This window comes from Boleophthalmus pectinirostris, unplaced genomic scaffold, assembly GCF_026225935.1.
Source record: "Boleophthalmus pectinirostris isolate CB_2022bp ecotype Guang Dong unplaced genomic scaffold, ASM2622593v1 HiC_scaffold_75, whole genome shotgun sequence".
NCBI classification, from domain to species: Eukaryota; Metazoa; Chordata; class Actinopteri; order Gobiiformes; family Gobiidae; genus Boleophthalmus; species Boleophthalmus pectinirostris.
The window spans coordinates 26,127-50,000 of NW_026571494.1; the positions used below are offsets into that span (position 1 = coordinate 26,127).

Here is a 23,874-nt window from a genome sequence, read left to right on the forward strand (position 1 = left end):
ACACTCGGGGATACAGGCTGTGGCTCAGTCTGGTTCTTCTGGACCATGGACCTGTACTTTCTAGTTGAGGGCAGCAGGTGGAAAAGGTGATGAGTTTCAGAAGACTTCTGTCAGAACACTTCTGTTGGCACTGTTGGAGGTTCTCGTTCCTCTGGAGATCTTCATCAGGAGTGGTGCTTCACTTTTGATTAGACTGAACTGTAGATGCTACTGAGAGTCGTCCCTGTGATTTTCCCCAATGTTTTTACCACCCACTGGAAAGTGCGTAGGTCGACCTTACGCAGCAGGAGAACACACGAAAAATCCACATGTCAGAAGACTTCTGTGGCACTGTTGTTAGAACTTCATCATAGTGGACTGGGGATGTTGCGTTTTCTCAGTTTCCTCAAGTAGTAATGTGTTGTTGGGTCTTTCCTCACAGCTGAGACATGTGAAGGTCTCAGGACAGGTCTCGGTCCGGTCACCTCTCTAACTACTCAGTGCCGACAGGGACAGTTTGCTGGTTGTTTTGCCATCTTTTGTACAAGTCCAATATCTTCTGGTTTGTCACCATAGGCCAAATGTTACAACATCCTTCTGTGGTCCGTCTCATCGTCACTGTCATTTTTGTCCAGGCGTGCAGTCTCCTTCACAGATTCATCACTTGTTTTTGAGTCCTCCAAAGACCATTCATTTCTTTTTGTTCCTTCATTAAATCTGCAGCTCCAACCCTCCTCAGCACCTGCAGTCACAACATAACAGAGTAACAATCTTGTTGTAAAATTTGTAAACATTCAGTAAAGTTTTGTTTTTTCTCACCACTGTTGGAGGTTCTCGTTCCTCTGGAGATCTTCATCAGGAGTGGTGCTTCAGTTTCGATTAGACTGAACTGAGAGTAACAGAGATTCACAGACTGAAGGCTTCTCACTTGTGTTGGGCCAAGTCGTTATTGGACTAGGCTTCGTTCCCTCTTCCTCTCATGTGGGCGGAGCATCTGACGGTCACACACACCAGGAATGTTTCTGGATTCTAAACACAGTTAGTGTAATTTATTCTACTTAGCACACAGATTTAAAGGTATTTCAGAGAATACTTACAGAGGTTGTGGATCTCTACTGGAGCGAGTAAGTCATTAGTTGTAACGTTTAGAGAGATGACGATGATCCTAAAAGTACAATCAAAACACATTTTGTCATTATTTCATGATTGTTCTCCATTTTCAGAATACCTTGTGTTCTCACGTTAGGATCAGGGTCCCTCTGGTGGTGGTTCACTGCACTTTTGTGGATGATACCATGGACAGCTCCATCAGCGACACCTTTCTGTGAAAAGAGAACAACAGTCTTTAGTAATTCATATAAATATTACGTTAGTATTGATCTTTACTCACCAGGACACGCTGGAATCCGACTGGAACATTTGTGGACATACATATATAGACATACTTACACAGCGGCCTCCCCCAATCAAACCCTTTTTGTGGCACTGGAGGAAAGCATTAAGAGCACATGTACACTCCTTCTGTGGATTAACCACAATACTCTAGAGATGCACTTTGGTTTGGCCCTCCTTGAATAACACCCATTCCTGAAAAACAGGCTTTGTGTACCAATACTCTGTGCAAAGAAGCACGTACAATGTTTTCTCATGGAAACACACAGTTCAACTTAAACAGGAGAATTAGGGAGTGTCTTACCAGCCGACAAGTTAGTGAACAAACCCAAGTCTCCACGTCTCACACTTGATTATAAAGTAAAGTGCATTCATGATTAGTTACCCTCCTACGGCCAGTGGAACCAGCTCAAAGGAAACACAAGGCAAGGCGTACTATGCAGGAATCCACACACAAAAATATCAGAGGGACTTTTTCTCAATTACAGTTTAGTCATTGAGTACATTTAGAGAATTTGTTCATGTTTGTCTGTTACGTTCCTACATAATATTCCTTCTCTTTCAACATGCAAACAAACACAGCAAAGGAGCGGGAATCGCACCAGCGACCCCACTACTTCTCACCGTCTAACCCACCTATGCCCAGAGCAGAATGCAAGGCGTACTATGCAGGACATCTGTGACATCAGCTTCAATTTGGTTTATCTCTCACTATTTACTTATTACTATTACTCATCACACTGAACTTTCCTTTTGCTTTGTAAGACGTTTCAGAATTCAAGAATTTCAAGATTTTAGAAATCCTACATACTATTCCTTGCTTTCTCTTCTTTTGAAACACACCAAAGATGAAAAATGATTTTGGCACACAGCTACTACTACTACTTCACACACAGCTAAGATACTAAATGGAAAAACTATGTACATGAGGTGAAATCGGCGCTGGTGAAGGTGGTAAATGCTGCCGATGTGACGCTACCAAGCCCAGAGTCTGTGAGACTGAAGTCAGTCATCGTCTGAGTCAGGGTCTTGGGGCAGGCGGTGGAAGTACCCAGGGAAGTTTGCAGACGTCCCGGAAGATGTGGAGGGGGCGGGGTCTTCGGAGCTGTCCTCTTGGAGCTGGGGTCTTCCTCTTCATCCTCACCTTCATCTCTGTGGCGCTTGGATCCACCGAGAGGCAGGAAGTCCAGAGCAGGGCCCACAGGGGGAAGGCAAGGAGCAGGACGGCAGGAGGGCGCAGGGGGGACAGCAGCGGGAGAAGACGAGCGACGCTCCTCTTCAACGACGGGACCAGACGGAGGAGGAGGAGGGCTCTCTGCTCGCTGCTGAGGAACGGGGGACGGGGGGCCTCCCCCCACAGGCCACACAAGTAAATGCATCTTTTGTGTTCCTGCAATGAGGAGTTTCAATAACAACTGATCAGAGATGTTTGGAATATTGTATTTTCAGACTTTTTGAAGAAGTGCATTCAGAAACCATTTTTGTAACAGCAAATCATTTCCAACTTGATGCAGGCGACTTTTAACATCACTGTGAAATCAGTAGTGAAATCTGCTGTTCTGTACAAATCAAGAACATCTCCATGGAGACAAGCAGAAAAGTGACACAGTGCACCTTTACCTTATGCATTCAGAGCATCCTAATGATTTACCGCGGTGACTTTATGAGTGCTTTTCACAACTTTCAGAGACCAGAACCGGAGTTGTGCTGTCACAGTAAAGCTAACAACAACCAGCATGCTAACACACACTTCCTGATTATCTAGGGTGACCAGATTTTCAAAGTCAGAAACTGGAGCGATCCTGGTCTGGGGTGATTGGTAATAATCAAACTGTGAGACGAGTGCATAATTAAGGAAAATTGTTCTGCACTCAGTCCATTCATGACTAACGTGAGTCACTAAAGTCACATTTTCTTTGTGTTTTGGTCGTTTTGAAGCGGCTTTTCACATTTTTTAAATGGGGGTCCATGACTCGTGACTCGTCATTGATGTTATTAACATCAACACCGTTCATAATCATCTACAGAACATAAATCATAGGCTACAACCCATGAACCAGGACTGAACCAGGTCTAAAACAAGGCTAAACCAGGACTAAACTAGCTCGAAACCAGGATTAAACCAGAACTAAACCAGGACTAATCTTGGACTTGAGAGAAAGAGAGAGAACCCCAAGTCTGTGGAGCAGGGTGTCCACAAAGTGCGATCGGGTCCTTTCTCCTGCGGTCACCCGGCGGTCTATGTGGGAGCACCTCTGGGTCCCTCTCAACATTTAGTCCTGGTTTAGTTCTGGTTTAGACCTGGCTTAGTCCTGGTTCAATCCTGGTTTAATCCTCCTGGTTCAGTCCTGGTTTAGTCCTGATTTAGTCCTGGTTCAGTCCTATTTTAGTCCTGTTTCAGTCCTGGTTTAGACCTGGTTTACTCCAGGTTCAGACCTGTTTTAGTCCTGGTTCAGTCTCGGTTTAGACCTGGTTTAGACCTGTTTTCGACCTGTTTTAGTCCTGTTTTAGTCCTGTTTAGGCCAATTTTAGACCTGATTTAGTCCTGGTTTAGACTTGTTTCAGACCTGTTTAAGACCTGATTTAGTCCTGGTTTAGACCTGGTTTTAGACCTGATTTAGTCCTGGTTTAGACCTCGTTTAGACCTGTTTTAGACCTGATTTAGTCCCGTTTTAGACCTGTTTTAGACCTGGTTTAGACCTGTTTTAGACCTGGTTTAGAACTGATTTAGACCTGATTTAGTCCCGTTTTAGACCTGTTTTTAGACCTGGTTTAGACCTGTTTTAGACCTGTTTTAGACCTGGTTTAGACCTGATTTAGTCCTGATTTAGTCCTGGTTTAGACCTGGTTTAGACCTGGTTTAGATCTGGCTTAGTCCTGGTTTTCACCTGTTTTCGACCTGCTTTAAACCTGTTTTAGACCTGGTTTAGACCTGGTTTAGACCTGATTTAGACCTGATTTAGTCCTGGTTTAGACCTGTTTTAGACGTGATTTAGTCCTGGTTTAGACTTGTTTAAGACCTATTTTAGACCTGGTTTAGACCTGATTTAGACCTGATTTAGACCTGGTTTAGACTTGTTTTAGACCTGATTTAGTCCTGGTTTTGGACCTGTTTTAGACCTGTTTAAGACCTGATTTAGTCCTGGTTTAGACCTGATTTAGTCCTGGTTTAGACCTCATTTAGACCTGTTTTAGACCTGATTTAGTCCCGTTTTAGACCTGTTTTAGACCTGGTTTAGACCTGTTTTAGTCCTGGTTTAGAACTGATTTAGTCCTGATTTAGTCCTGGTTCAGTCCTATTTTAGTCCTGTTTCAGTCCTGGTTTAGACCTGGTTTAGACCTGTTTTAGACCTGTTTTCGACCTGTTTTAGTCCTGTTTTAGGCCAATTTTAGACCTGTTTTCGACCTGTTTCAGACCTAGTTTAGACCTGATTTAGACCTGATTTAGTCCTGGTTTAGACTTGTTTCAGACCTGTTTAAGACCTGATTTAGTCCTGGTTTAGACCTGGTTTAGACCTGATTTAGTCCTGGTTTAGACCTCGTTTTAGACCTGTTTTAGACCTGATTTTAGTCCTGTTTTAGACCTGTTTTAGACCTGTTTTAGACCTGGTTTAGACCTGTTTTAGACTGGTTTAGAACTGATTTAGACCTGATTTAGTCCCGTTTTAGACCTGTTTTAGACCTGGTTTAGACCTGATTTAGTCCTGATTTAGTCCTGGTTTAGACCTAATTTATTCCTGATTTTGTTCTGGTTTAGACCTGGTTTAGATCTGGCTTAGTCCTGGTTTTCACCTGTTTTCGACCTGCTTTAAACCTGTTTTAGACCTGGTTTAGACCTGTTTAAGACCTGATTTAGTCCTGTTTTAGACCTGTTTTCGACCTGTTTTAGTCCTGTTTTAGGCCAATTTTAGACCTGTTTTCGACCTGTTTCAAACCTAGTTTAGACCTGATTTAGACCTGATTTAGTCCTGGTTTAGACCTGGTTTAGACCTGATTTAGTCCTGGTTTAGACCTCGTTTAGACCTGTTTTAGACCTGATTTAGTCCCGTTTTAGACCTGTTTTAGACCTGTTTTAGACCTGTTTTAGACCTGGTTTAGACCTGTTTTAGACCTGGTTTAGAACTGATTTAGACCTGATTTAGTCCCGTTTTAGACCTGTTTTAGACCTGGTTTAGACCTGATTTAGTCCTGATTTAGTCCTGGTTTAGACCTGGTTTAGACCTGGTTTAGACCTGGTTTAGATCTGGCTTAGTCCTGGTTTTCACCTGTTTTCGACCTGCTTTAAACCTGTTTTAGACCTGTTTTAGACCTGATTTAGTCCTGGTTTAGACCTGTTTAAGACCTATTTTAGACCTGGTTTAGACCTGATTTAGACCTGATTTAGACCTGGTTTAGACTTGTTTTAGACCTGATTTAGTCCTGGTTTTGGACCTGTTTTAGACCTGTTTAAGACCTGATTTAGTCCTGGTTTAGACCTGGTTTAGACCTGATTTGGACCTGGTTTAGTCCTGTTTTAGACCTGATTTAGTCCTGTTTTAGACCTCGTTTAGACCTGTTTTGGACATGGTTTAGACCTGATTTAGTCCTGGTTTAGACTTGTTTAAGACCTTTTTTAGTCCTGGTTTAGACCTGGTTTATTCCTGATTTAGACCTTTAGCTAATGGTTTTCCTTGTAATATACTACTTTGTAATTTAATTATGAGTGTTTTACTTTTTATTTTAGTTATGTTTACTTAAATCTGCTCTACTGTAGCTATTGTGAGCCATCTGTATTTGATACCAAATGGATAAATAAATTAGGAAAGACTTTTGGGGGTTGTCTTGTTTTCAAATTACAGCTTTGAATGGGCATAATTTTAAGATTTACTTTTTTTTTTTTTTTTTCTAATTTATGACTAAATTAAGGAAATGCATATAGGTAAATTTTGCTTAAATCTAGCAACACACTGACCTGAAATTTGTATATAATGAGAAAATATTGCTTAGATTTTACAGTATATGAGCAAGTTTTGCTTAAATCAAGGCTAAATTTAGAAAAATTTTATTTATTTTGAGCTACATTTAAGCACATTTGTCTAGAATGTTTTTTAATAAGAATTATTTTCTTAAATTTGACCATATACTGAGAATATTTAGCTTAATTTAAGCAAGTTGCAAGTAAGATATAAGAATTTCTGACTTTTTTTTTTTTTGCACTAATGTTGTTAAAACTAGGCAAGAAAAACTTTCTTACCCCATAGGCAGATTATTTTGCTTATAACAAGAACATTTGTCTAATTTTTAGTCATTTATTTTTCTTGTTTCTAGTCAGGCACTTTTTGCAGTGTAAGGCTCACCCATGATTAACTCAAGCATATTCTATTCTTCTCTGTTGAAAAGAGTGTTCAACACAACCAATTACATATTTGTTATTTTCTTTCCCTCTATGGTGTGGTTTCATGACATGTCCATTTTTTTTTTACATATTCATACAAATCTTAATAAGTAATTTGTAAATGTTTAGTAGAACATAGACAAGCTTCACTTTAGAATAGCTCCCACAAAATACTTAAGTAAGCAGTTATAACTGATGAGTTAATCATGAGTAAGGCTTAACAAATCATTTGTAAATGTTTAGTAGAGCATAGACAAGCTTCACTTTAGAATAGCTCCCACAAAATACTTAATTAACCAGTTATAACTGATCAATTAATCATGAGTAAGGCTTAACAAATCATTTGTAAATGTTTAGTAGAGCACAGACAAGTCTCTCTTTAGAAGAACATATTGTGTCCATGAAGGGTGGTCGTCATGTGGTAAGCGTTAACACCCCCTGCTTAACCTATTCTAACTACCATGTACAAGTGCTTAGTAACTGATCAATACTGGGGAATAACCCCATTAAGAAATGAGTAACAAATCATTAGTTGAGTATGTGGGTTAAGAATTTGATAAATTTGGGTGTAACAATGCTTTTACATATTTAAAGTTGATGAGTAGTAATGAATTAGTAATGATTTACTAATGATGACCAAAGACATTAAATAATGTATTTACTAATGATTAAATCACATAAAAAAAATTAAGAGGTAAGTGTGTACAAATGATTAACCAGTGTGTTAAATAATGCTTAAGAAATGGCTGTAAGATGACTTCTTCACCATGGACAAAGCATTAACATATACATCTATAAATGATTAACTGATGAGAAATAATTAAGAGTTAACAGTTTACTAATGATTAACAAATGTATAAAATAATGCTTAATAAATGCTTAATAAGGAGGAGTTATTATAAAGTGCTACCGAAGGCAGTTTGGGGCCAAAAGCTGACATGGCCAAAAATTACATTAATCGTCAGGACCGGCCCTGTCGTTTCGGCTCAAATTTGACCAAATTTTCAAAATGCTCAAAACTGGCTGGAAACATCCCCAAACAACCTCAGATTGCCCCAGATGTAGATATTAGAGGTGAGTAGTTTTTGCTTGTGCCTGTGCTCCTTCTGCTTCTGTTCTTGCTTCTGCTTGTGTCCCCAATCCTTCTTGAGCTCCTTGCTGTGGATCCATCTTATTTTCTTTTTAATTTTTTTCTTCTTAATCTGGAGGTTGCAATAAGCAAAATACTTATAGCTTGGTCTATATATTCACATATTTACTTTGTCTTTCACATACGTCGTCCGAGTCCCTGTTGCCGTGTATATCTCCCCCTCCCGGGGACCCGGGGGGGTTATATTAAAAACACTCCCAGAGACTTTTTTTTTTTTTTTATTGTCGTAGGCAAACTTTCAGATTTGCGGCGGGCGAGGGTGAGGGGTATTAATAATAATATTATGATTATTGGTGTTGTTGTGTTGTTGTTTCATGCCACTGAACATGTCTTCCTCTGGTGATCAAAGCTGATGGTACGTGTGTTTTTGACTCTGTCTCTCTCTGGGGGTTGATGAAGATGGTACATTTTTGGTGGTCAATGCAGACAGATAGTGCACAGCACACACATGCTCTATCTATGGGTCCATTTGACCCGGGCACTTAACAGCCATATGATTAGGCATTACACTGTCTCCGTTCTTCGTGTGCCCTGTGGTGTTTATGCTCTTTATTTATTTGGAAACTGTTTTAACCCCAGAGAGGTACATTTATGCTTTTAATTTGAGGATAGCACAAACATCTCACTTGTTGTAGTTCCAACCAAGTCAGCTCTTTCTGGTGAGATTGTTTTAAAATAAAGACTAGATTAAAGGCCAACTCACATCATGATGCTTTGAAGCATGGCAAAATTGTCGCCTCCATTATTTTGTATGAGCTATGAGATTTTATTCATCTAACTTGAATAACAGAGCTTCTAACAGAGTAGAGCTTTCAGTTAACTTCACACCTCAAGGGAATATTGATGACATCAGCTGCATATCAATTCAAGGGTTTCAGTTTTCTGATTAGCTATAGGCGACAGTTTGAGGACATTTCGCAATTCAAAAAATGTGTTTTGTTTTGAATAGTTGCTTGCTATGGCAACAGTGCATTTTCTTTTTTTCTTTTAATCACTATGGAACCCTTAAATACCTTTGTCACCAATAGCCTGCCTTTTGACACTGGAAATGGATGGGGTAAGGTACCATCTCCTAAAATAAATTGTGGCTAAATATAATGGTATTTAGTTATCAGGTTGCAACAACATCGCGCTTTAAAATGGTCAAAAGAATGCATTTTAATTATTTCAGAATTTAGTCTGTTTTACATGTAATAACTGATGATTTCACGTCCAATGAAGTAACAGTACAGCAGCGTTGAAAGAAACAGGAGAACGTGGAGCTCAACCTGGCTCAAACCACTAGAGGGCGTCACAGACTGAACCAGGACCCTCCTCTTTTCACTGCAAAGAAAAGACACTTTTTAGACACTAGACACTTTTTTAACAACTTGGAAAAATAAAAGTATAACCTACCTTGATAATGATGCTTCTTGATATTTTTTATTTGAATGCGTATAACCATTCTTGGTGGTGGTCTTTAAAATTTCCGTGCTCCCATTGCTGTCTGGTTTTCTGGTTTCAATTTCCTGTGCTGTCTCATTAACTATCTCTTTGTGTGTAATCGTAAATATCTCACATCCATTTTTGTCGTCTGTTTCTTCAAAATCTTCTGTCAGGTTTTCAATGAAAGAGGCAATTTTTGTATTTTCATATCCGTTGTCTACAATCAAAACATTTGGTGTTTGTAATTTATTTTCGGCTCTATCACTGGTGTTATGTAGATCTTCAATAGGCTTTTTCTTTGACCATCCAACTTCATTCTGTGTCTTTTCAAGCCACTCTATGATCAAAGCAACATCGTTTGTACTGTCAGTTTCTTCTTTGTTTTCAATTATTGCTTCATTGTCTCCTTCCCAATCCTGATTACTTTGGGGCTGAAATTCAACTTTATCAAATTTCACTTGACTTGTTGTTTCTTGAGCTATTTCTTCCACCTGTATTTTGGGTGACTCTTTTTCAGCTCCTTTCTTCAACTCAACACTATCAAACTGACAAATTTTGCCAGTTTGTTCCTGATCAATATTTGCTGACATTTCTTCACATGTTCCATTCAAATCATTTATTGGAATTTGAACATTCGACTCACAACTACCAGAATTTGTGAAAAACTCCTTTTGTTCCTTATTACTGATCGGACTGATTTCTTCACTTTCCTCCTCTACTCTTGGTACCTCTCTTTTAGCTTGAATTTTTGACAAATCTTCATTCAAATCCAAAATGTAGCTGTAGGCATCCTCCTCATCTGAATCTAGTGGGGTCAGGCTGTAGATTCCTTCTTCAGAACTCAAGGAAAAGTGAAATTCATTAGCTTTTGTTTTACTGTATCCTCGATCCGCAGATGTATCCAGCCATAAGTGGATTTCTGGGTTGACCACATTGGCGTCTAAAGGGCTGGGAGGTTGCAGGGCACTTGAAGATTTGCGTTTGTTTTGCTGAGTGGAGCTGGAGGAGCGTTGGGCCCAGCGTTTCCATAGCAACAGCTCATGGCTTGTCTCAAAGCTGCTGATGAATACAGGTTGGACATCTTCTCTGTCCACGAGAGTCTCCAGAGATCTAAACTGAGAGATATGTGGAGAGGTCGCTGCTGCAGATAGATCCTGTATTGGAAGACAATGAATTTTTAAATCAGACTTATAACCAGTTCATTTTTTTAAATATACACTTTTTTTAAAATTAATTTCTTTCTACCTAGGATATTTTTACAAATAGCAAATCATATAATCGTATTTGTGTGTTTTATACTATTGAGCTCATTGACCAAGTAATAATTTCCGTGGACCTAAAACCAAATTAAAAGTTTAAAAGTGATTGATATAACTTCTCTGGTGGAGGTTCTCCAATCTGCTTGTCTCAGTGGAGATGTTATTTTCTATTCTGGAATGTTCTATAGGATGTATTAAACTTATCCATCTACATGGAGATAAGAATGCAACCAGGCCAAGTTACAGGTCAAATCTCACAGCATGTAAGGGTGTATGTATAGTTGTTTTGTTTTTGTTTCTTGTTTTTGTTGTTTTTCAAATACAATAATACAATAAATACAATTGCAAATTTAAAAAATGCAAGATGTATAAATTTAATGTCATACTGTGGAACATTCCCGGCAAAGGCGCAATATCTCTATGGAGAGTACAACATACCTCAACTATGTCTGGACAATGCCTCAAGAACATAGATACATATGTGATGATGGACTTCTCATCTGGATAGCTGCAGATCAAATCTAAAGGAACCGGTGGTGCAGTGTGTTAATCATTCACCCCTTAACCAGATGTTCAGTAAATGCATAATCTGAAGGTAATTATTGTATATTCAAAAGAGTACACATTATACCTTGAGGCTCCAGTAGAGGGGGTATGTCCAGGCTCTGGTGAGCTGTCCTGAAGGCCTGATCCAGGTTTTTCTCTGGGTCTTTGGTGAAGCTTTGTCTCAGATCAACTAAATCTGGGTTTATGGACTTTATCAGGGCTAAGAAGGCCAGACCACTTCTCCAGCTCCTCCCAAAGTCATGAACTTCTACCCCAAACCTACAATATAACCAAATCTAGTGTGAGACTTCATTAAATAAAGTTGTTGCATTGTTTATTTTAAATTTTTTTTTTTTTTTTTTTTGTATGTATTTATTTATTTTTTTACAGATTTATTTGTATAAGCACAATTCTTACACAAAGTAATTAAAACATAAATAATCATCATAAAATAAATTTTCTTTTTCTAACACATATTTTTATCATAATCCATTGCCCCTGTTTTGTTTTGGTAAATTCCTTCTGTGTAGCCAACTGTTTCTCAATGAGTTTTATGAAAGCAAGTTAAAACATGTCAGTTAAGTGCAGCCACAAAAAAAAAAAAAAAAAAATCTATTCAGACAGAATGGCATTTTCACCATTAAATCATAGTTCTTTCTTTTATATTACTGTAGTCTTATAGCTGTGTAATCTCTCAGTTGTCCACGTAGGTTCCATAGTAGTCCATGGATGTATACTATGTGGTCTTATACTTACTCTAATACAGCTCAAGATCATTCTAAAACTTTTCAGGAAAGGTTCATGTCTGTCCAATGGGACTTTTTTAGTATTGTACATGCTCAAATGAGTTTCTAGTTTCAAAACTTTTAGAATCGTTTAGCATCTGATTTTCGATACTTCTGACACCCTACTTCCTATACATGACTTATGTCTTATACTGATTCATTACAACACTAGATATAGAATCAAAAGTAGAAACACTGAGCCAAAACAATGGTAGCATGGCAGTCTTATGTAAGAGTTAGTATTTGTAGTACTCACTTGATGGTGCACCTCTGGGCCCACTGCAGCAGACTCTTAATGGTTTTCCCGCTGTATTTGGGGCTTTTTGAGCTTTTAGAGTTTGGTACAGGTTCATCAGTCAGCTCTGAGAGATCACTGCCCACGGATAAAGAGGAGAGACTAGAGGACAAGCGCCTGCGTAGCCCTCCTGTCATCTCCTTTACCTGAACCACAACACAACCAGACAATGAGTCTTTTGTAGAGATATATTTATATATTGTATGTAATTATAGTTATAGTGTAGTATTTTGTGCAACAACACTACAAAAAAATTTAACCATATTGCTGCTGAAGCTTAATGTGTATTATGTAATTAATATATCAAGAATTGTAAAAATATTCTTAACAAGTATGCTTATATTGTGTAAATCTAAATAGTATGTTGCATTTCAGCTCAACTCATGGCATTTTATTTTGTCTTTCTGTAGCCTTTGTAAATGCCTTTATGTGTATTTTATTTATTCTAATATATTCTTTACAGTTTCATTTTAATTTAGGCTTTTTGTACTGTTCTAGTTTATTTAGTAATGTTTATTCAAAATATAAATATACATAGCATCTTGTAAGAATGTGCACACTTCACTCAAACCTACTTTAAAACATATTTTGTGGTTCATACAGGCAAGATATATAGGTGAAGTGTCTTGCTCATGAACACAGTGACCGTATTCATTGCCAATAGCTATACCACCACCTTATGTAAATGTGTGATTGAGTGATGCATGATGGGAAAATAAGACCTGAAAATGGAGGATGATGTTCCAGATGAGGTTTAGAACAACAGAGGGCACTCCATCAGCCACAGCAGAGGCATCGATCCCCAGTAGCTTTACCTGAGTTAGAAAACAAGCAACAATATTTCTCCATATGAAGGTATAATTTGTAAAGGCAATATAAAAGCTATAAAACACAACTTACATGGCGGTCGTCAAGGAAAGCTAAGGCCTTGGAAATGTTATTGAGTCTGAAAATGCGATGAGAGGAGGATCTGAACCTGTAAAGCTGATAAAGCACACATTGTTATTAAAATAAATGTATTTTTGCTCTATTGATGATTTATAGTAGTCTGTGATTATTCTTCTTCTTTCATGAGAATAGTTTTTTTTTCAACTTGACTGTTCATCTTTCCTCTGTCTTGTAACGGCTTTGGATTGGGATTGTAGTAAATAAAGGTTGTTGCTAGTTGGGTTGTTTCTGCAATACATAATTATAGGTAAGTGCTGTGTATTCTTTGGGGCACTTTTAAGTATGATCTGCACTTTTTTTTATATGAGTTTTAATTTATTTTGTAACCCTGCAAAGATGGCCTTATACATACAGGAAACAGCACTACCATTATAGCTTTAAAGGTGCATTGTGTAACTTTACTGGTGGGGTTTATTGCGTTGCCTCTATCATTTCACAGTATGGTATTAAACCTTTCAAACCTTCATGGAGACCAAACCAGACCAAGTTACAGGTCAGATATAGGCAAGTGCTATAATTTTTTTTGAGCTATAAAACCACTCGTAATTGAATAAATGTAAGGTAATGCTGTTTAATATCATACTGTGGAACACTCAAGGCAGAGCAGTTACATGTCCATAGAAACAAGCAGGTGACGGACCCTCCACCAGAAAAATTACATAATGCACCTTTAAACCAAATACTTTGTCATAGTTTATTGCTATACAGGTTAGGACAGCCCTATCAAAACTTAGACTATACAATCATTATAGACTATATCCAAGTACAGTAACCAAAGCAATCACAAAGCATGCTAAATTCATATAATTTTTGTAGCACATGAATCAAATCAACATTTTTGTGACCTACCAGTTTACAGCCAGTCAGCTCCTCCAATAAAGTCATGAGTATCCGCCCATCCTGAATGTCACTAAAGAGGTTGTGAACAACTGCTGGAGGGTCCCGCTAAAAAAATTCAAAACATTTAGCAGAAATGTTTTGTGAAACTTAGCAAATATCAAGGTTTTCTGTATGAATTTGCTATTAAAGGGATTTGATCTGACACAGGGGTAAATTCAGTGGTTTGTACCTGTATGTGAATATACTGTACCTCCATTTTAAATGCTGAATGAGTGTATAGAATAACATAAAATAATAATAATCAGACTGATTATTTAAAGCTGCACTGTGTAACTTTTTTGATGGAGGGTCTGCCATCTGCTCGTCTCCATGGAGATGTTATTGCTTTGTCTGGAATATCTTGGTATTTATCTTGGTATATATCTTGCATATACTCCATAACATTGTTTTTATTGTCGTAAAAGCTTGAATTCGTACTATGAAAGGGCTTGCCTCTCCACAGATCTGACATGTAACTTGTCCCTGTGGTACCACCTAGTGTCTCTGTAGAGATAAATAAGTGGAATGCCATACTGAGGAACATTCCAGAGAATATCTTTATGGAGAGTATAAGTATAGGTATATTAAACAAGTATTTTAAGCATGTGACAATGAATATACAACTTAATTAGAGGATTGTCAGATCACATTAGCAAACACATACAAAAACCTGTTTAAAAAAGTTCGCATTAGCTTTATTTTAAATGAAAATCCCACAAAGAAAAGAGAAAACACTCACTCTGTTTAGGTACACGTTCATCCATCTGGTAAAAGTTTGCCTCTGCATCTCTTTCCTTCCATCTATTTACAAAGACATACTTAAATCACCACATTACAAATACCAACGTAATAAGATCATGTTGTATACGTTACCTTGACTGTTGTGCTTTGCCATTTTCGCCTTTAATAATCCATGATACAGGTGAGAGTGTTGACGGTACAAAATTCACATGATGAAATGGCAAAATGAGACAAACTGTGTCTTGCCTGAACACGCAAAGACTCCCCCCTTTTCCTTCAGTCAGCAAGTTTAACCCCACTGACGGTTGTAAAATATATGTTGTTAAAGGTATCCACACAAGAAGGAAACATTTGATAGTAAATTAAATATTAAATAAATTAAAGTTGCAATGTGTAATTTTTCCACCTGCTTCTCCCCATAGATCTAATATGCCGGGAATGTTCGTCAGGATAGTATCAAGTGCCCTATATTATGTAAAATCTAGGACTCTTGTGAGCTTTAAGCCATGTTATAATGTTGTTACCTCATCACAAACATACCTGGAGTTGTGTTTTGTTTCATTCACACATATTTGAGTAATCCTGTATTATTAATTTGAATCTCCAATGCTCAAAATGTTCTTTCCCTCCTTGTGATGTCAAAAAGTGGTAGTTTTCAAGTTAACAGCTATACCTTTTACATTTAGTTCAGTATAGGACTGAACTGAAATTATCTAAACAATTCTAGTAAAGGTGAAGGAAGTTTAAAAACACAGTGATGTTCTTTCTGTATTACCACATGATCACAAAGTGGAGTGTTTTTCTGAGAGATAAAGGGTTTGTGTGTTAAACATGATTGAATGAAACAAAACACAACTTCAAATATGCTTTGATGAGGAAACAACCTTTACATATATATATATATAACTTATATTTCAAGTGTTTAATTCTTCAAAAACATAAATTGTTGTAAACATGCTTGACTCTCTGACTTTTAATTTAGCCATGTGGCATTACCTGCTTTTCTTCAAGGTGATAAGCTTAATATCATACCGTGGTGCATTGGTGATTAGTAAAAAATAACGCATTATAATTAATAATGAACATACCATTTGAATGACGCATTAGTCTATCTAAACTGTGGTTTTCCTAGTTTTCACAAGCCTAAATATGAGGAAATACTTTCTCAAAATGGTAAAACAGAACTACTAATTTGAATCCAAACTCGGGCAGGACTAAACAAGAATAAAACTATGCAGTATCACACTATCATTCAGGACTTAAAATGTGCCAACCTTTGAGATGAAATATAGTACCTTTTGGGCTGTTAACTGAAAACTACCACATGACATCACAAAGTGGAATAGAGGATTTTGAGCTATGGAGATGTAAACAAACTAATAATTAAGGATTACTTAAATAATGTGTGAATGAAACAAAACAGAACTTCAGGTATGTGTTTGAGGAGGACACTACATTGGAATACGGCTTGAAGCTCACAAGAATCAATTTTGTGTAATATAGGAACTTCAAAGTTCAAAACCTTTATCCAGCATCACTAACTGCAGCATCAACTCCTTTCTCCTTGTCATAGCTCAGTGTATGTGAAGGTCTACCTTAAGTATTATCACTTTATCAAGTTCAAGAAAATGTGATCAAGTACTGAGCAAAAATATTTGTTGATGATGTATGCAATTTCTCTATTTAGGGGCTATTGAGGGTAGACTTATATTACAACATTTGTCTGATAAGTGGCAGCCCAAGTGTTGTAGTATTAGGCAACTGAATCAACTGCAGTTGAAACATGCTGTGAGTATGAACAGTAAATTGATTATATACAGTTTATGATATACTCTACTGAAAATATTCTTTCTGAAACCCAAGTCAAACAAAGACAACAATACTTTTAATTGTATATTTATATATGAACTTTGCACTGACAGCCCACCACCAGAAAACAGCATTGCTGTACTTCTGTGATTCAAAAAATACCTAGAAAAAAACAGGCATTCTAACTATGAGGGGAGTTGCCTCTCCACAGATCTGACCTGTAACTTAGCTTGCATGAAAATAGAAAGGTTTAATAAATAAATATTGTAATAATGTACACAACCTTTGATGGACCCTCCAAGAGAAAACAATGTGCCTTTAATATAAAGATATTCTGAATTTCAATGGGACGTCCTGGTTAAATAAAAGTAAAATTTGTGTTCAAGAAACCTTAGACATGTGTTTCTGTTTCACAGACTGGGTCTATATGCTGAATACGGGCAATCTTAAACTATATATTAATGTAATATAAATTAACAATTTTTATTCTAATACAAATACATAATAAATTAGACTACAGATAAAATATGAATATAAAATTACAAATTAGAACATTAAAGAAGAATATTATATTTTATAAATATTTATATACTTGATTTATAAATTCTGTTCTACCCTCAAACCGTATGGATCTGTTGCATTGTTCTAGTGAAAGGCTGACTATTTAATAGTCCTTGGAGCTAATGTGTTTTGAGAAAATATCATGTTTTACATTCACACATTTTATTGTTTCACGACAGTGGCTTGTTGAGTAAACACAGCAGTGTTACTGATCATGTAAAATACTTCATACAAACACATAATTCTTTTTGCTTTCTGGTAGAGTCCATCATCTGCTTCTCGTAGAGTTAATTATTTCTTTGTTTAGTAGTAGTAGTAGTAGTAGTTTATTTTCTCCGGTCATGTACTTAATAGACTGTTATAAACATTTCACATAATGACAACAATGACAACTATGACTGAAGGGGTTTAGCCTGCAGTGAAATCGTTTACGAATGCCTAACCCTGTTTACAAATTATGAATCCAAGAATACAGCTGTCAGCAAACAAGCAAAAACTTAGATAGCACAGAGTTTAAAAAAATACATAAACATAATAATAATAATAATAGTACTCATGAGTTCAGTACAGCAGTTCTTCTGAGTGAACTTTATCTCACTTCCTACACTTAAAGAAAAAATTCTAAAGGCTCAGGCATTTGTTAATAGACTGCTGACATTTTAACATTATAATCCATTGTTTAAACAATCCATTTCATTGGAATTGTATTCTTTTAATTCTTTTAATTCTATTCTATGCAAACTGCTAAAGGAACAAATAACTGTTCATGTTTATGTAATTTACCATTGGGAGAAGTATGTTTTTTCTGTCCCTGCAGATAGGCTATAGCCATAGGGGAATGGCTCTCATCACTAGGATTTTTATTATTGTATTGTAAGATAAGTATTAAAACATTTCATACTAAAAATGAATCTATGGATCTACAAGATGAGTTTTGTGACAGCCAACAGTGTCTGACAGGAATCGCTTCCCCTGATCCAGACAATATCCAGCTGTTGACCTTTGTTCTGCCTGCCTCAAGAAAGGTCATGGCTACAGTTAAAAGCCCATCACCACCGTGGGAAGCAGGGGTCTGTTCGAGGAACATCGCACGTGGAGCTCCCGAGTCTCCAGTAGTCACGCCTTTTCATTCCTTGGTTTAATTTCTGCAGCCTTGAGGAACCCACCAGCAACAGCATGTGCAAGGAGTTACTTTACAAGGCTGCAAGAATAAAAAACATTTCATGCATAAACCAAATAATACCAAATTAAAAGATGTCATGTATCAAAGACATTTTATTAAAACAGTAAATATTTTCTTAATTTCGACAACACAAACTAATAATGGCCAGAGGGGAACTTACTTTTGCCTGTTAAACTAGACAGTCTCTTAACTGCTCGAATTAGTTTAGTCTTTTACATTTTAACTGAACATTCTCTGACATTTCATGTGACAGCTTCAATCTTGTCAGTTTGAATAAAACTTTGTAAATTGACTGCTTTTTTTGTATTAGCTTCACAGAATACATTTTTAACAGCAAATGTAAAAGATAATTGATTACATACATTATGCTGAGAAATACTTCAGGGAGATGTTTAAAATGGCCAGGACAAATATACAATCTTTCCCAATCATGACTAGGGTCTAGAAACTGGCGCCTAGTTTTGCCCATTTAAGTTATCGACGGTCTTACACAATCTGTATCAGTTTGTCGTTTAAAAGTCATTTCTTTCTCATGATGAAGCTTGGGACCTCAGCATCATCCTCTGCCTCACGCTCCTCCTCGTCCTCCTCTTCGCTGCTATCGGAGGTTTTCTCATCACCATCCCCTTCGTCATTTTTGTTTTTAGCATCTTGTTTAGCTTTCTTCGCAGCTAACTTCTTTTGCTTGAGTTTCTCTCGTTTCTTCCTCCGTTTGGCCGTCCTCTCCTCCGCTGCCTGCTTGTTCTTCTCCAGCTTTTCCAGATATGCTTCGTTTTTATTTTGGACTTCAGACATTTTATCGAGAAAGTCTTGTCGTTGGTACTCTCTGCGACGGAGGTGACGGTAAACGTGAAACTCCCCGCTGCCTGCCCCGGCGCTTGAACCCATCACGTCCCTCACGAACTCTGGTGGAGCCCTCGGATTCCATTCTTTTGGTCGGTCTGGGATAGGAGCAGGCTTGTCGGGGTTTCGCATCAACTTTTCCAACTTTAATCGTTGTTCTTCAGCCGGGGTTTTGGCAATGATGAGCGGCTGAGGCTCTTTTTTAGCCGGTTTTCCAGCTTTGTTGTTGTTCTTCTGTGCGTCCACCGCCATGTTTCAAAAAGTAGTTTTCCGGTTTTCAGCGATGCTCCGGAAGCACTTATGTTCATCACGAGTTTGCTAGAAATATATACATATATGTTTTAATAAAGAAATGTATTACATGTTAAACCATACATTTTTGGCCAATTTTAGTATGTTTTAATAACTTATTTTACAAAAGTACTTCATCAATTTGTTTTTATTTAGCTCGAGCCCGCCCCTTTTTCTACTTCCACATTTGCACTCAATAACTTAGCAATAAAAAAAATAACTATCTATCGCAGATATTGTGTAGTATTAGTGAATCTTTATAGATACATTTAAATTTTAAAATACGTTTTAATGAAATTTATTCATGTAACTTTCGTGAGTGAAGGGTTGATTAGCCAATAAGAATTCATTATTGTCCATTGTCCCGCCCCTTCCATGCAGCGTGGACCGAGCGTTGAGTAAGAGCTTGCTGGCTGTCACCCTTGTAGTAAATTTAGACCTCCTCTTCCTTTTTAGTTTGTCTGTTTGGATTTAATCACCTCAGATAAAATGAATAACTTAATGTGGACGGCGGGACGGTGTTTGCGGTCCGGATCGGCGGCTTTTTTCCTCTCTAGACCGGTGGACGGAGGAGTGCGCCTGGCCTCGGCTCGGCTCATGTGCACTGCTAGTTCGGACATTCAGAAAGACCTTGGTGAAATGGTGAAGAAGGACAAGGTTGTGGTGTTTATGAAGGGGACACCTGCTCAACCCATGTGTGGTTTTAGCAATGCCGTGGTACAGATCCTACGAATGCACGGAGTAGACCATTACGCTGCCTACAACGTTTTGGAGGACCAGGATCTCAGACAGGGTGGGTTAACCTAGATATCATTTGTACCATGGCTGCAACAAGTAGGCTAACTCCATTATCCTTACCTGACCCCCCAGTATTTGGAGAATACGACTCTGTTTTTTCCACCTATTTGACCTTTGTGATATTAAAAGTAGCCTGAATTACCTGTAATTCTTGTTATTTTGTTTATACAGTCAAGGTAAAGCAGTTGGTATGTCACTTTTGAGATGCCCAAAGGAGATGTTTTATCAGTACACAACAGCAAAGGGCGTGGTGGTTGAAAAAAACGATGGTTTTAGAGTTAGTTCAGCAAAAACTAATAATGACAGAGCTCCAAGCTAACAAACTAACCTAAACACCATAAGCGGTCTATAAAGATGGAGGGTACATTAGTCATCCTATGTGGGTTCTTGTCTGGTAGCGTAGCATATTGAGTTTTACAAGTACTGCCTCAAATTCAATTCATTTAACCAATTTTAGCTCTCTAAAATGTCATAAAATAAGTGCATTACTATTGTCAATATGATCAGGAAATGCTGGATAGAACTATGGATGCTGTTATTCCATAGTTTGATAAATATCTCACAGAATAATAAAATAAATAAAACAAATAGTAAACTATATGATGTGATCATGACATGATGATGTGATGTGACATAAGACTACCTTTTTCACACAGTGGTTCCTTGCCATACTAGAACATTGAAAAAAGATGAACAGTACTGTTTCTAATTTTATCCACTCCACACACAAAGTACATTCATATTTTCTTGGCATGTTGTGGCCATAAGGAACAAGGAAATGTGTCACAGAAAGGAGAACTTTCTGGTATTGTGTGTTAGTCCAGGTTCAGGATAATAGGACATAATCTGATGACAGTGACACCTACGCACTGCAGTGACTTGGCAAAATATACAGAATCTTGGCTTTTATTGCTTTATTGCTAGTATTTAATCTTTCCCCTCAAGACAAAATGTTACTAAGGTTACATGAATGAAAGGCTACAAAACTATAAGAATGAAGACAACTTTTTAAATACATTTTGTAGTATCATGTGGACTGTATGTGTCAGACTCTGTATTGTTGTTATGAGCATGTCCTGTGAGTGAGTTGTCTGATACCGATAGTTGTCTTGCTGCTCTGGCTGGCCAATGACAAATGCCATTACTGGTAATATGAAGTTCACAAATTATTCCTAGCATTACACATGGTCGCACGCCGTCTCCAATGCATTTGGCTTCAGAAATATGATGTGAAAAGCTGCTTCTTTATCATAAAAAATGGTGACAAAATGAATTTATTTGTGATATAAAATGACAATAGTTTGTTCAAAAAGACAAATTGGATGCACTGAGAATGGGGGCACTCTGAGACAGTAGGCACCTTGGACAAATGCAGATATCTGGGTTAGAGCCCGACCGATAGCCGATATGCTTCCAGGTGCGCATATCGGCTGACAATATCCACCAACCGATATATCGGTCGCGCTCTAATCTAGGGAACAACACCAACATCACCTTGTTCAGAGAGATTTAGACAAAACAAATAACTGTCAAAGTTGTACTCAAGTAAGCGTGTTACCCCAGAGTGCTATGAAGTGGGATAAAATATTACATTTAGTAACAACTATCTCAAGTAAATGTAATTATTAATCAAGTCTTACCTCTTGTCATTTGTTTCTTCAGGCATCAAGGTATTTTCCAATTGGCCCACGATCCCCCAGGTTTACTTCAATGGCGAGTTTGTGGGAGGCTGTGACATCCTACTCCAAATGCACCAAAATGGAGACTTGGTGGAGGAGCTGAAGAAGCTAGGCATTAGCTCTGCTTTACTGGATGCCGAGAAGGAATCAAAGTAAAGACACAATAAGGGACATTTGAGGATACACAGAGACACAAGGACATTGAGGGGTGATAATCCTGTTCACATTGTTAAACAGGAACACATTAGAGTGTGCTGCTGGTTTTGAGATGGCATAACATTCTTTACTATGGGAGTGTTAAATTGAGGAGAGGGCAGGCAAGATGTCTATTGTCAGTTTTGTGGTCTGGATAGATAGATAGATAGATAGATAGATAGATAATATGTAGGGATAATAGATTGTAACATATGTACCTCCAAGATATGTTTTTGTTTTTTGGATATTTCAAGTGAATTTCCTCGTGCCTCCCCCTTTCAAATATGTGACATCATCTACAAATTGGAAAGAAGCAAATTTCTGTGACATCAAGTCTTTGGTAATTGTGTTATTAAAGAAATAGTCCTGTATTTTGAATATTTGTGTTAAATCTGCTAAAAGTCTGAAGCCACATTTACATTTATGGAAATATTAAGCTAAGTTAGTGGTTTCTGTGGCCCCATAACTGACAATAATTCACTGTATGGAATAAAAAAAATTAAAGAGCCTATATTGCACTACTACTATTAGGATCCATGGTAATTGTATTTTCCCATCAGAAACCTAGAAACTAACCAGAAAACACACCAGAAACTTCCAATGTAATGCTTCACTCACCTTATTTATATATTCAAAGGTGCAGGTACATTGCGAATCAGGTTACCCTTGTCGTCTTTACCATTTTAAATATTTGCCTTCTTCATTCACTGTATCCACTTCAAAACCAAAGCCACAATTACAACTCACCTCTATTACATAACCACTACTCAATAATCTTTAAACCTAAATCCAAATGTGTCAATGTTGTGACATTACTACACCTTCCAGAAGGCAAATGGACAGGATTTTTAGTCTATGAACACATCTCAGTTTCTGCTGTACAGTTGTATTATCATGTAGTACACTGTAAAATATTGTACATTTAAAGTGTATTATCAAATGTATTTTAGTTGTATGAGAACAACTTGAGCACTATTAAATATTTTGACACAAAAGTTATTCATTCTGTGTATTTTTTGAGTTCATTATTTCAATTATTATAGACAACATAGAGCCTACAGACAATATTTAAAGTGAAATGTTAACCTTAAACGAAGTCAAAATATAACCATTTTGAAACATCAGCTAAGTATGTGCAACCCTGCTCCATGTGAAACTTTTCAACATATTACAGCACAGTGCCAGTCTGTTAAAAAGCTCCTTTTAAGCACATTTAAATGAACAATAAATGGCTTTAACAATGTTGATTTCAATTGTTTTATTACAAAACACTATATACAAAATGTAGGCAGAAGTACAGAAGATGTATAAAGCATGTACAATCCACATCCCGATAATGTTACAGTTGCAGTGGGTGATAGTGGCAAAAAAAAATATTGGGATTTTTTTTTATATTATGGCAATCAGTAATATGCTAAATAGTGCATGTTTGAGGTCCAGAAAAGAGAAAGGACTATAAAGTTAACCACAAGCGTGCAGAAGCTTCATCCTTGTTTGGAAGATTATACTGCACAAGCATTCATTGTTTTTTCAACGTATTAATTTTTTTTTTTAAGTTTTTGAAAGAAAATTGACGGCATATTCTAGTTTTGCATCTTTCAAAAATAATAGTTGTGATATAATACACTTTTCACATGTCCCACCTCTATGTAAGGGTGAACTTTTTGTGTAGATAGATATTTGAGTCATTCTTGGATGTCTTCTGGGAAATCTATCAGGAGCAGTACAACACTTGGGGACCC

General features: G+C 37.3%; 3 protein-coding genes and 1 non-coding gene across 4 annotated transcripts; 1 reads left to right on the forward strand and 3 right to left on the reverse strand.

Moving 5' to 3' along the window:
* Positions 1-7,159: 7,159 nt before the first annotated feature.
* On the reverse strand, positions 7,160-18,267 carry LOC110154694 (dystrophin-like). The gene is made up of 10 exons (XM_020918713.2): positions 14,906-18,267; positions 14,772-14,833; positions 14,003-14,098; positions 13,106-13,189; positions 12,928-13,020; positions 12,167-12,351; positions 11,211-11,404; positions 11,018-11,100; positions 9,291-10,474; positions 7,160-9,218 (listed from the first exon to the last, which is right to left on the reverse strand). The coding sequence occupies exons 1-10, from the start codon at positions 14,925-14,927 to the stop codon at positions 9,080-9,082; spliced, it is 2,142 nt and encodes a 713-aa protein (XP_020774372.1). The 5' UTR covers positions 14,928-18,267; the 3' UTR covers positions 7,160-9,079.
* Positions 18,076-18,353, reverse strand: LOC129412245 (small Cajal body-specific RNA 13). Its single transcript, XR_008633625.1, has one exon. It is a non-coding gene; the product is annotated as a small Cajal body-specific RNA 13 (non-coding RNA).
* Positions 18,354-18,400: 47 nt separating this feature from the next.
* prkrip1 (PRKR interacting protein 1) lies at positions 18,401-19,467 on the reverse strand. The gene has a single exon (XM_020919205.2). The coding sequence runs from the start codon at positions 19,419-19,421 to the stop codon at positions 18,846-18,848; it is 576 nt and encodes a 191-aa protein (XP_020774864.1). The 5' UTR covers positions 19,422-19,467; the 3' UTR covers positions 18,401-18,845.
* A 373-nt stretch (positions 19,468-19,840) lies between these two features.
* glrx5 (glutaredoxin 5 homolog (S. cerevisiae)) lies at positions 19,841-23,131 on the forward strand. The gene is made up of 2 exons (XM_020917157.2): positions 19,841-20,253; positions 21,921-23,131. Exons 1-2 carry the CDS (start codon positions 19,950-19,952, stop codon positions 22,091-22,093), a joined length of 477 nt encoding a protein of 158 aa, XP_020772816.1. The 5' UTR covers positions 19,841-19,949; the 3' UTR covers positions 22,094-23,131.
* Positions 23,132-23,874: the final 743 nt, after the last annotated feature.